Raw genomic sequence first — 12,081 nt, forward strand, 5'->3', positions numbered from 1 at the left:
AAAACAAGCTCAGAGCTCTTAAAGGACACACACACACCTGCCACCAAAAAAATCTATCCCTCTCTCTCTCCAGACTGTATCTGTGCAAATTTTCCTATAGGAATCTAGATATTAGATGATACACTTAAGCAGCAGAAGGGAAAACTAATCTTGGCTGAACTCAAGTCTGGGGTATTATTTGAATAGGCTGCAGCAAGAAATCCTAAAATTGCAAATTACACTAGGAAATCAAAAATCAGTTTATTTATTTATTAGTTCAATTTATATGCCGCCCTTCTCGGAGACTCAGGGTGGCTTACAATGCATTAAGAAATAGCCTTCATACTTTTGTATGTACCTGCTTAGTAGGGCTTTCGCACCCCCCTAAGCAGTGTTTTTTTTTTTTTATACGAAGTCAGATTATTGTCCCCACAATCCAGGTCCTCATTTTACCTACCTTGAAAGAATGGAAGGCTGAGTCAACCTTGAGCCTGGTGAGATTCGAACTTGCAGTAACTTCAGGCAGCTGGTGCTATTTAACAGCACTTTAGTCTGCTGCACCACCAAGGCTCTTTTAATTCCAGTATACTGTATAGTTGTACAGTATCTGTAAATTTAAATGTAGGAAGCACGTCTTTTGAAATATTTGGTGATATTTTAATTTGAAAAAAAGTAAAACTAAGTTCTATTCCCTAACAATTCAAAATATCCGTTTCTTCTTTGAAAATAACATTATTCATACGGAAAGTGTTATTAGACCTTCAATACTAGTCATATTTTAAATTAATGCTTGGAGTTAACTGAAGTGTAGTTAGTTTTCTGTAAAAGTTCTACTTTTACAGAAGTGTTTCAGGATTTTAACAGCTGAATAGTCAAACATTTCACAAATAATTCACAGTATTTTACTTTGACAGTATTCACATTGCATACTAATGTGGTTTGATTTGGCTTAGCTTAGTATACAAACCCCAAAACTGAGGTTTATCTTCAGAAACCTTGGGGGAGGGACAAGGTTAGACCAAAAAGCTATTCATGTTAAGGAATCTTCTTCTGTTATAGCCCAATGCTGTTAGTTCATTAAATGATTTTGGGTTTGCAGATTCTTGTATGCATTACAAAAACATGATGATAGGACCAGACAAGTACAGTGGAATGAAAATAACACTATCCAGAAATATTTTGTTGGAATACTTTAATTGATGTTATCATGAAGAAAATGAGACTAGTAGGGTTTGATAACATTCTCCACAAACATTATTGAAGAGAACAAAATATTTAAACTAGGACAAATCTGCCTTAGAAATAAGGCTTACGCAATACCTTAAAAGCAACATTTTAAACCATGATATATCTTCAGGTATTTTCTTTTGCTCAGATAATTCATAAAGATACTAGCCAGGATTATTTTTGAAGAGTACAAGAAAGTCTGACTTTAAAAATAATATGCATGGCAGTGTTTCTAACTGTAACTCAAAATGATCGATATTTCTGTGCTACCAAAATTAATCCACTAAAGAGACTAGCATATTTAATACCTAGTATGGCTGGCAAGGCCTAACTGCAGTAATTTAACACCTGTACAACTTGATCTGACAAAGCAGAATAAATTTTGCAAGAAATACATTTTGTGAATGAAAAAGAATCCAAAACTATATCTCCCTTCTGATACAATTTGATTATGAACAGCAATTCATTCCTAAACCATATTGTGAAAATGACAGCATTTGGCTTCAAAATTGGATTAAATATATTCTTTCGCTTTCTTTTTCCAGTATGAAGTAATAAACATGCCTGAGAGAGTTGTAAGTGGAAGAAATTAACCATTTAAAAAGCAATGCTTTAAACAATGGGACCAGCCCACTCTGGGGATTAGTGAAAAGTCTCCATTCATGTAAATAAATTCCTCAAGCATGTAAAGAAATTGAATTGCAGCAGATGCCAGTATCATGGCAGGGCTTCTGTACTTTTCACAGCTGCATGACAAATATTCAATAATTAAAGCTGTATTAAATATAAAAATGCAGAGAAAAAAAGTAGCAGCAGCTCTGGTTTCTGATAATAATCTAGCATAATATAGCTGGAAGAGAGAGGTCCTTGCATTCTTAAAAAAGGGTTGCCTATAAGAACTAATCGAAAATCTCCACTGCTAATGAAAAAAAAATCAACTAATTGGAATTTGTTGCTTATATTTTTCTGTTTCTCTTTCTAGAACGCACATGATTTCATCAGAAAGTGGCTAATCCATGTCCTAAAAACTGAATCATGGATGTAATTCTAAAATAAGAGATTGAACCTTTCTGTCACAAGACTTTAAAATTAGCTGAAGAATTAAAGTTGTCAAACTCTTTGTTTTTGTTTTTTTTACTTTTGGGATATCATCTCTCTGCACAATTCTTTATCCTTGATTTAAATATGGGGTTTTTTCCAAGGAGGTCATTATTGACTCAATTAAAACTAAGTTCAATAGGTCTTGCTCCCAAATAAGCCTACATAAGACTTTAGCCTTAGAGCTTGATCTATATATCCTTATTCACAAATAAATACTATAAATGAGGTTTGCTTTTATTATATAATAATATAAAAGGGTTAATTCCTAATAAATGTAAGTAGCTGGATATAATTCAACTGGGTAGACATGTACAGATTGCATTATTACTGCAAGTATTCATAAGGAATGTCAATTTTTCTGTACTTTTAAAATTAATATTAACATAGTGTTTTTAATGTCTGCTTCTTACTATATTCTTGACAATCACAACAGTGAACCATAGATTTAAACAGGAAGGAAGGTTAATTTATTAGACTGGGGATTTTTCTCAGCAGAAAGTTCAGATTGTCCTTTTTGTTCTACATCTTCTTTGATTTTCTATACAAAATCAGCCAAATCTGAATTTTCCTTACTGCTATTCACAGTTGCAATCCTTTGGATTATGAAAGTCATCTAATTATAAAGTAATAAATTGAATTATGAGTCAGATTGTCTGATTAGATTAAATGTTGGAAACACAATATGGCCACAGTTCAATGTTACAAGAAGGACATGGTATTTTTTAAAAAGTTGTTTAGTGGTTATTGCTACAGTGTCTAGGCTTATGAAAAGGTAACATTTTCTAATGAAATGCTTATAAAGCAGCACCAAGAGGCAGCTACTGGTCACAAATGATCCAAGCAGCTCACGTTTTTTAATTCAAGTGGATCAGCACACCACCAACTTAAGTTTTTTAATATAGGAATACATGATAACACACACAACCCTCTTTACCCAATTTTAAAAACCCATCCAAAAGACAATAGAGAAAAAAAAGAAAAAGAACAGTCCACTCACTATGTATATCCTTACACTCAACTGAAATGACAGGGAACATAGGTTACTTCCCTCCAAACACATAAAAATTACTCCAGGAAGTAGCCCAGCCTCATTCGTTCAGTGATTACATATTTGTTGATCTTGGTAATAGCCACAAGTAAGTTTGTTGTAAGGCTGAGAAATAGTTTTCCACAAGTGGTTCAAAGAGCCATCCATAAGAGATATTTTATGTGTGTGTTTGTGTGTGTGTATATGTATGCTGTATTTTTAATGCACATTTCCCCTTAATCACAGCATTTGTCCCATCGAGCATGCACACACATCACCATGTAGTAACATCCTGAAATGCCAGCACAAATCTTAATCTGAATGGAACAGGGACCTGCCCTGACATATCAAGCTTTTTGATTTTTCTCTCCCAGTGTAGTTTCTCCTGTTAGATACATATATTTAAAAAACAGGAATTGTCCAAAGAATGAGGGGAGCCTCTTGCATATTTGTAGTTCACAAGGTAAGAAGCAACTGATAGGAAAAGTTTCTGCTTGCCTGCCTTATTTCTAGTCCTGCTAGAATATTACAAAGAGGCCTTCTCTTATCCTACTGGCTCATGGGGCCTGAGAGCAGGATAGAAGTGATAGACTGGCATGCATAGATCTGACCAGCATCCCAAATGGTAGTCAGCATAATGTTATCATCTGAACTTGTAAAAAATCAGCATATTTGAAGGACTCTGTGATACTATGGAAGATAATATAAACACCGGCATCTGACTGCTACTTTTAACTACTTCAAGCTAGCAAGTCAGACTATGATCTAATGGAATGCAGTTTCTTCTTGCCTTATCGTTTCCTTTTCTGCTTTAAGGATTTTCTGCGCTTGAGAATCATCTCGTAAAGTTTGTCCATACCTTCTGTGAGACCCTCACCAATGATTGCACAGGCTGGTTGTATATGGTAAGTGGTGGATGGAGTTAACTCATGAAGAGCCAACTGTTTCTCTATTTCTGCCACGGGCAAAGATTTTGGCAGGTCTTGCTTGTTGGCAATCACTAACAACGGAGTGCCTTGATTCTCTGCAAACTTGGTGACTTTGTGCAGCTCTGTTTTGGCTTCTTCTAGCCTGTCCACATCAACAGAGTCCACCACATAAATGATACCATCAGTACAACGACTATAGGATTTCCACAGGGGCCTCAGTTTCTCTTGCCCACCTACATCCCAAAAATGGCAGCTGATGCCCTTTGCAGTTCCATTGCTTAGCTTGATTTTTTCAGTGTTGAAGCCAATGGTAGGCACCGTGTTAACAAATTCGTTGAATTTAAGCCTGTAGAGCACAGTAGTTTTGCCTGCAGAATCCAGACCCAGCATGACAATGTGCAGAGATTGAAAGGCAGAGATATTGGATGAAATGTTTCCCATGGTAGTGATGGATGACTCAGCAGCAGAAAAATCTTTGCTGATTCCGTTTAAGCCCTTTTCCTTGTTAGCCGGTATTAGATCCTGATTAGGTTGCGATTTTAAAATGCACACTCACCCGCAGAAACCATTCCAGATACGCCGTGGAGATCAGGAACAATCCGGATCTTGCAAGAGAGAAAGCGCGAGAGAAGAGGGGGTGGGGAAGCGATGGAGATCAGCTCAAGCAGCCCACAATTGCCGTGATCGCGCCGTCTGGAATGAGGACCGAGCAGCAAAGGCAACTTTGAGGTGTGGCAGGTTGTTCAGAACCGCAGAACAAAGGTGGTTCTCCGTGCAAACCGTTGCTATTTTTCGCCTGGGTAGAAAAAGAGCTGGGTTTTCTCCTGGATCAACTGTTCAGATGAATTGATCAAGAGGGGAACTACCTCCTTCCCCATGGACTCATTCATTTTCAGGCAGGAAGTGGCGCCCTCCTTTTAGGCCCACCTTCTGGCGAGAGAGAGCCCCCCTTTCCCTGCTATTTGCCTGGGAGGACCCCAATAGGTCCTCCCCCAAAAGATTCCAACGTAGCAACTGCAGCTCAATCAATCAAAGCCCTGCGAAGTGAGCAGGGGAGGAGGAAGGGAAGAGCTTTAAAAGGGCAACGGTACAGCGGGGGTGGGGGGAGGAGACGTTCTTCTTTCGAGGCCCCCGCCCTCCTCTGGCCTTGTTTTTCCAGCCCTCTTTCGCTCGATCAATCACTGCTTTCTTTAAATTGCTCTTTGGATAACTTCTTTTCCAGATGCGAAATTCGATGAAATTCATATTGGAAGTCATATTTTCATATAAAAATACATATATCATATAGAAATATCATATATCATATCATATAGAAATATAATTCTGCCTGTAAAATACCAGTGTATTCAAAAGAACAAACAGAAGTATGAAATCCCATGTACAGTGTGATCGGAAACAGTACTGCTTTAGGCACCGGAAATGGTGATGATTTATAGTTGAGTGCATGACTTTTCCCGAGTATGATTCTGAAAGATCTCATTGTGGCTCTCTGAAACAGGAGGGCCCAAAGACCTTTAGGCTCCCTCCATCCTGTAAGATAAAAACGTTCTCCAGCCCCCATATTGTCTGGATGTTTTTGGTTGGCTCACACCCATTCTCAGTTTCTCCAAGCCTAACAATACTGATCCTCACCCAGCCTTCTAAACTCACTAAGATCTTATGCTCTCAGCCAATTTTCCTGCATGGAAAGATAAAATTCGTTGGAAGGAAAATCCATCTGGTTCAGTTCCAAGCTGGGAGAAAGGCACTGGAAACAATATGGAGGCTGATTGAAAAGATGGTTTATTGAACAGAACCACAAAGACAGTTCTGGGTCAGCTGAACAACCAGTTGAATGAATGGATGAAAAGGTTCTATGTGACTTTGAAGTTTGGACTGTTCTGGGGGGGGTGCAATGAAGGAGCTTGTGTTCTGAAAGGGTGTTGAGCAATTTCTATTGTGGCTAATGGCTTTTGTCCTGTGTTGGATCTTGGGTGAGGGGATGCTTCTAATCCTATCACTCTGCTTTTGTTAGCTGTCAAACTTTGCTGCCAGCAGTTTCAAACTATCCTGTCTTGAATGGATTTCTGCCTGCAGTATTTGCTTTGCTTATGAATGGAGTTATCTAGATAGTTGTCTTCCTCTTTCAATAAGCTCTTTATCTCTTAAGGGCTGGCATCTGCTGTGGACTATTAAGAAAGACTTGGGGGTGGCTTCCTGCTTCTAAAAACATGTTTCTCCATTTCTCCTTTAGGGAAATATAATATTCTGCCTTTTTTAATATTTCCCAAAATATTTCATTCTTCTGTGGTGGGGGTGGGCGTGAGGGCTTCCCACAAATTGAAAGAAGAATTATTCACGCACATGAGCTGCTAGTAATGTGGATTGACAAGTGTATCAATATGATGAATTTTCAGGCACAGAATCTGCTCTGCAGTGAAAACTTACTGAATAGTTTTTCTATTCTGCCAAGCTACAATGGAAATTGTAGCATAAAGGAAGGATGTAAGATAGGCACATAGGCAAAAATTAGCTAGGTCTTCAGAGTGGGAAATGAAAGAATACAAGCTGCAAAATACCTAGTTTAACAGGAAAACTATATAAAGATTTGAATCCAAGATGGTGGCAGTGGAAGAAGCAGCATCAGATCGCAGGGAGAAAAGTTACTAAATTAAGTAGGAAAGTATAAGGAGAAGGGAAAAAAGGGAGAAAAAAGGAGCAGAAAGTTAGATAAGGAAGTGTTGGAAGAAACATCCTTCTGGATTCTGCTCCAAGTGGGGAAAAAGACACTGGAAACATGGAGACTGCTTGGAAAGATGGTTTAATGGTGGACAGGATCACATGGTTTGAGTTCCTGAACAGAAAAAGGGCAGATACAGTAAATCCTCGGGTTTTTATGCTCTCTGGCTTTGCATTTCTTGGGGCCCCGAAAGAGTATCCTGATTGGTTGTCAGACTTCCAGGGGGTGGGGGTCTTAGCTAGCCTTGCTGGCTGATGGTCACATGTGCTTCCCAGGTCACATGTGGTGAGTTTCGGTTGCTAGATGGGGCCCATTGTGTTAGTTTCTGTTGCTATTGTGTTGCAAATGTCCTTTGACAAAGGATTGAGTTTCTGCTTCTGGCCCATTAACAAAGGGTGGGGGGCAGGAAGGTGGGAGCTGCTTTGTCTGTAAAATATGCTTCTCCATTTCTCATCCAGGGAAATATAATATTCTGCCTTTTTAATATTTCCCAAAATATTTCATTCTTCTAGGAAAGGGGTGGGTGCTAACCTCCTACAGAAGATAGAAAGGAAAAAGGAAAAGAAGAAATTGGGGGTAAGGAGGAAAACATCAGCAAAATAGCAGTGCAGTGAACAAACAGCTGCACGCTGAGTTGGAGGCAACCAGCAACAGAATATAGGAAGAAAAATCCAGTCTGGTTCCAAACCAGGAGAAAAATGCTGGAAATAAAATGGAGGCTGGCTACAAGGAAAGAAGGTCTTTTATTTGGTTTCCAGAAACTTCAGTGACAGCAACATGTTTATGGGATGGCTGGCCAAGTGGCCGGGTGAGTGGATGGATTTTTATAGCTGTGGTGGCACAGTGATTAGAATGCAGTACTGCAGGCTACTTCTGCTGATCACTGGCTGCCAGCAGTTTGGCAGTTCAAGGCTCAAGGTTGACTCAGCTTTCCATCCTTCCAAGGTTGGTAAAGTGACCCAGATTGTTGGGGGCAATATGCTGACTCTAAACCGCTTAGAGAGCGCTATAAAGCATTGTGAAGCAGTATATAAGTCTAAGTGCTATTGCTATTGCTGTAGGGTTCTAGGGTTTTGTGATTGAGATGCTCCAGAGGGTTGTGCAATGAGATGAGCCTTGTGTTTTTTACTATTTCAATGGTGGTGGGTTAATCCTGTTGGAAGAAACATCCTTCTGGGTTCTGCTCCAAGTGGGGAAAACAGACACTGGAAACATGGAGACTGCTTGGAAAGATGGTTTAATGGTGGACAGGATCACATGGCTTGAGTTCCTGAACAGAAAAGGGGGCAGATACAGAAAATCCTCGGGTTTTTATGCTCTCTCTGGCTCTGCATTTCTTGGGGCCCCAAAAGAGTATCCTGATTGGTTGTCAGACTCCCAGGGGGTGGGGGTCTTGCTGGCTGATGCAATCTTCCCAGGTGCCATGTGGTGAGCCTCGTCTAGATGGGTCCCATTGTGTTAGTTTCTGTTGCTATTGTGTTGCAAATGTCCTTTGACAAAGGATTGGGTTTCTGCCTCTGTCCCATTAACAAAGGGTGGGGGGCAGGAAGGTGGGAGCTGCTTCTCCCAGGGAACATGCTTCTCCCAGGGAAATATAATATTCTGCCTTTTTCATATTTCCTAAAATATTTCACTCTTCCAGGAGAGGGGTGGGTGCTAACTTCCTACAATCCCTACTCTTTTTTTTTTCAAAACGTGAGTTTTGAAACAAGTTCTTGGCAAAAGATTAAAATTGATCACATCAGGGAGGCTTAATGGGTGCTTTTAATTTTCTAATGCAAAGGGGAGGCATTGATAGAGGCAACAGAAAAGGATTCCTTCAGTGGCTTCCAAAAGCTTTCAACCATGAAGGTCTAGCAGCCAGGAAAAAATTTCTGGTAAGAATTTTACAGTATCCAATTTTCCATGCCAATTAATTTCAGACTTCAGATATTACTTTCTGTGAGCTTCCAGTCAGGTTTCAAGCAAACACATGTCCCAAAATTTTTCACAGCCATGATTTTCCTTTAAATTGCAGGCTGCCCATTTCCAAGGATTGATTACTGAACCTGCCCTAGCTCTTTGTTTAGTGCATCCAGGATTTGTGAGTCCAAATTGAGGTTAGCCAGTGTACAATATCCATTCCTTTTTTTTTTTTTGGTGTTACACATAATGAGCCCTGAGATTTCTACTCATGAGACCACCAGTGCAATATATCTTCCTTTACTGGGCAACTGGGCAGCATCATTTGTAAGTCACAGTCAGGGCTTGGGTTTTGGATATCACTTTTCTGCTATCTCTTCAAGTGAGGGAATTGCCTGAGGGGGTGATTGCCTCCTCCCTATGGAATTAGCAGGGAGATATGACTCCTTGGGCTTTTAGTGCCACAGAGCAAAAATCAACCTAGGAGAAGCTTTGTGTGGAGGTAAGTGAAGGGAATAGTTTCAGTCTAATTCTGAATAATGTGTGTCTCTCTGTGTGTGCATGTGTATGCAGCTACTTTTACAATACAGACAATACAAACATTTTGGACATATTTCTCCTCTCCACCAGACAGAAATCTAGAGTGTACATAACTTGCTGTGGCAATCACTCTCAAATACAATTCTTACAATAAACTGATTACAATATAAATGAGACAAGAAAGAAAACCTTACAATGAATTTCCACCCTCCCCCCATAGTCTTTCCAGCTGTCTTCTGGGAACTGAAAAGAGTCTTTTGGTCTTTACTTATACATCTCAGGGTCTTTTCTTTCATGTCTGCTGGGTAGCATGCTTGGTGGTAAGGCTGGTCAGTCAGGCTTGGGAAGGTCTGCTCCACTCTGGTTGCTGTGCTGACTTTCAGTGGAGACTGGATTCAAACCCAATTCCTGGTTCAAACAGATGGAAAGTCGCCTTTGGAGGCAGCATCTGGATCCATGTGCTCTGCTTCCACAGGTTGCAGAGTCCTTTGTGCAGGGCTGAAAGACATTAGAACAGGGTCCCCTCCTCCCTTTTGTGGGTAATCTTCCCAGGAAAGGCAATGTAACAGGATTAGAGATGGGGGGGGTAGATAGCTTGCAGGCAGAGTTTGAAAAGAAACAACACAACAGTATTGCAGTTACTAAACAGATAATGCAGTTTCATCAAAATGGAGACACAACAGATAAGAAAAAAGAACTGGATTCACATGCTTCAGGAAAGAGATGAACAGGTAAACCTATTTAAACACATACAGTAAATGCAAGACTGATTTTTTTCTTGTAAACAAACTTAAAACGTTTCCTCATAAACTTGAGTTGTTAATTTAAGATACAGAGAGGAGGAGAAAAAAAAACAGAAATGAAATGAAATGCTCTCTTTAATCTGTGTTTGTTGGCCAGACAAACACAGGGCAAAGGCTCTTTCTTTCTTTTTTTCTCTCTCTCCCCCATTTTCATTGCTTCAACCTTTTTTTTTTTCTAACAATTTAAAATTCTTGTCTCTAGAGATCAGATACATTTTACAGTTACAATTACCTCGAGGGCGCACGAAGACTTAGACACACACACATAAAACAAGGAAGACAAAGAGAAGAAAACAGAACTCTGAGATTTCACACACACTGATCATTCCCACATAAATCTCAGTTAAATTAGGGAAGGCACAAATCTTAAACATACCACGTGGTTGCATAGAAGACAGAGAGACAAACAAACAAACAAAACAAACAAACAAAACAAACAAAATCCCCAACATTCCTATTTATATATTTCCCTTTTCTTTTAAGTACCTTTATTTAGCCAAATTTGTCTCCCGGTATTATCTCTTAGCAAAGCCCATTTTTGACACAATTTTCCTAATTTCCTTTTATCCATGCCCCTCAATATGGGCACCCGCCTGGCGTCCCAGGCCGCGAGCACTTCTTCCACAGGGGTCCCCGCCACCCGCGAACTATCGCTACCCATGACACTTTCCTTTTCTCCAGAAGGATCACTTCGACTTAGCCGGGTGGCACGCTCTCAGTTTTCAGAGGAAAAAGCTCTGGGAAGGACTTCGATTCCCTTGCGAAGTATGGGCCCCTTCCTCTAGGGAATCACCACAACTTTTCGGATCCAAAAAGGGGATCCGCGAGGACCTGCTGACCCCTGCAGCCAGGTGTGGGCACCTCCTCTTACACACACACACGCTCGCCCCATGTCTGGGCTGGACAAAACCGGGATTCCCTTTTACAGTTTCATTACCCCCCCTTCACACGCTTGGCTTTCGCTTGGCTTCCATTCCTTTTAAACACAAAGTTCCACGTTTGGCAACCCCCCCTTGCTTTCTCTATCCTACCGGTCATGGCTCGGTGGAGCTAGCAGTAGGCAGAGGGGCGGCTAGAGGTCACTCAAAGAGGTGAAATCAGACTGTTTTCCAGGTGGAATCCCACACACACACTTCCTCCTTCCCTAACAGAAGGTCCTGTGCTCTGGCAAAACCCCCATGCTCTCCAGACTGTTAGTCTTTCTGCGGCTAGGAAATGCACAGAGGAAGCAAGATCCAGCTGTACGTGGGAGAAGGGCCTTCACTCACACACATGCAGGCATACACAAATTCCCCATGCTTTTCCATACTTCAAAATTAAAATTTAGAGGTACTCACCTTCTTTCCAAGCAGCCTTTGAGCTCAAACTCAAAACCCCTTTAAAACCTAGTTCCAAATGGCCAAGGTCCATGAAAACATACCTACAGACTCAATGGGTCTGCTGCTAGCAAGGGAGGCTTACCTGGGCCTGGTCCATTGGTTAGGTTAGCTTGGAGTCCCACTGGCTCGCCAATTGTTGGAAGAAACATCCTTCTGGGTTCTGCTCCAAGTGGGGAAACAGACACTGGAAACATGGAGACTGCTTGGAAAGATGGTTTAATGGTGGACAGGATCACATGGCTTGAGTTCCTGAACAGAAAAGGGGGCAGATACAGAAAATCCTCGGGTTTTTATGCTCTCTCTGGCTCTGCATTTCTTGGGGCCCCAAAAGAGTATCCTGATTGGTTGTCAGACTCCCAGGGGGTGGGGGTCTTGCTGGCTGATGCAATCTTCCCAGGTGCCATGTGGTGAGCCTCGTCTAGATGGGTCCCATTGTGTTAGTTTCTGTTGCTATTGTGTTGCAAATGTCCTTTGA

At 40.8% G+C, this 12,081-nt stretch overlaps 1 protein-coding gene across 1 annotated transcript; it reads right to left on the reverse strand.

Annotated features, from left to right (window-relative positions):
- Positions 1-1,156: 1,156 nt before the first annotated feature.
- ARL4C (ARF like GTPase 4C) lies at positions 1,157-5,308 on the reverse strand. Its single transcript, XM_034426221.3, has one exon. It carries the CDS (start codon positions 4,702-4,704, stop codon positions 4,126-4,128), a length of 579 nt encoding a protein of 192 aa, XP_034282112.1. The 5' UTR covers positions 4,705-5,308; the 3' UTR covers positions 1,157-4,125.
- Positions 5,309-12,081: the final 6,773 nt, after the last annotated feature.

Source organism: Pantherophis guttatus, chromosome 1 (genome assembly GCF_059756535.1).
Source record: "Pantherophis guttatus breed Tessera chromosome 1, ASM5975653v1, whole genome shotgun sequence".
Taxonomy (NCBI): Eukaryota; Metazoa; Chordata; class Lepidosauria; order Squamata; family Colubridae; genus Pantherophis; species Pantherophis guttatus.

What these genes read in the sequence shown, in the direction of transcription:
- ARL4C (XM_034426221.3), bottom strand. Translation starts at nt 4,704, where the DNA reads ATGGGAAACATTTCATCCAATATCTCTGCCTTTCAATCTCTGCACATT.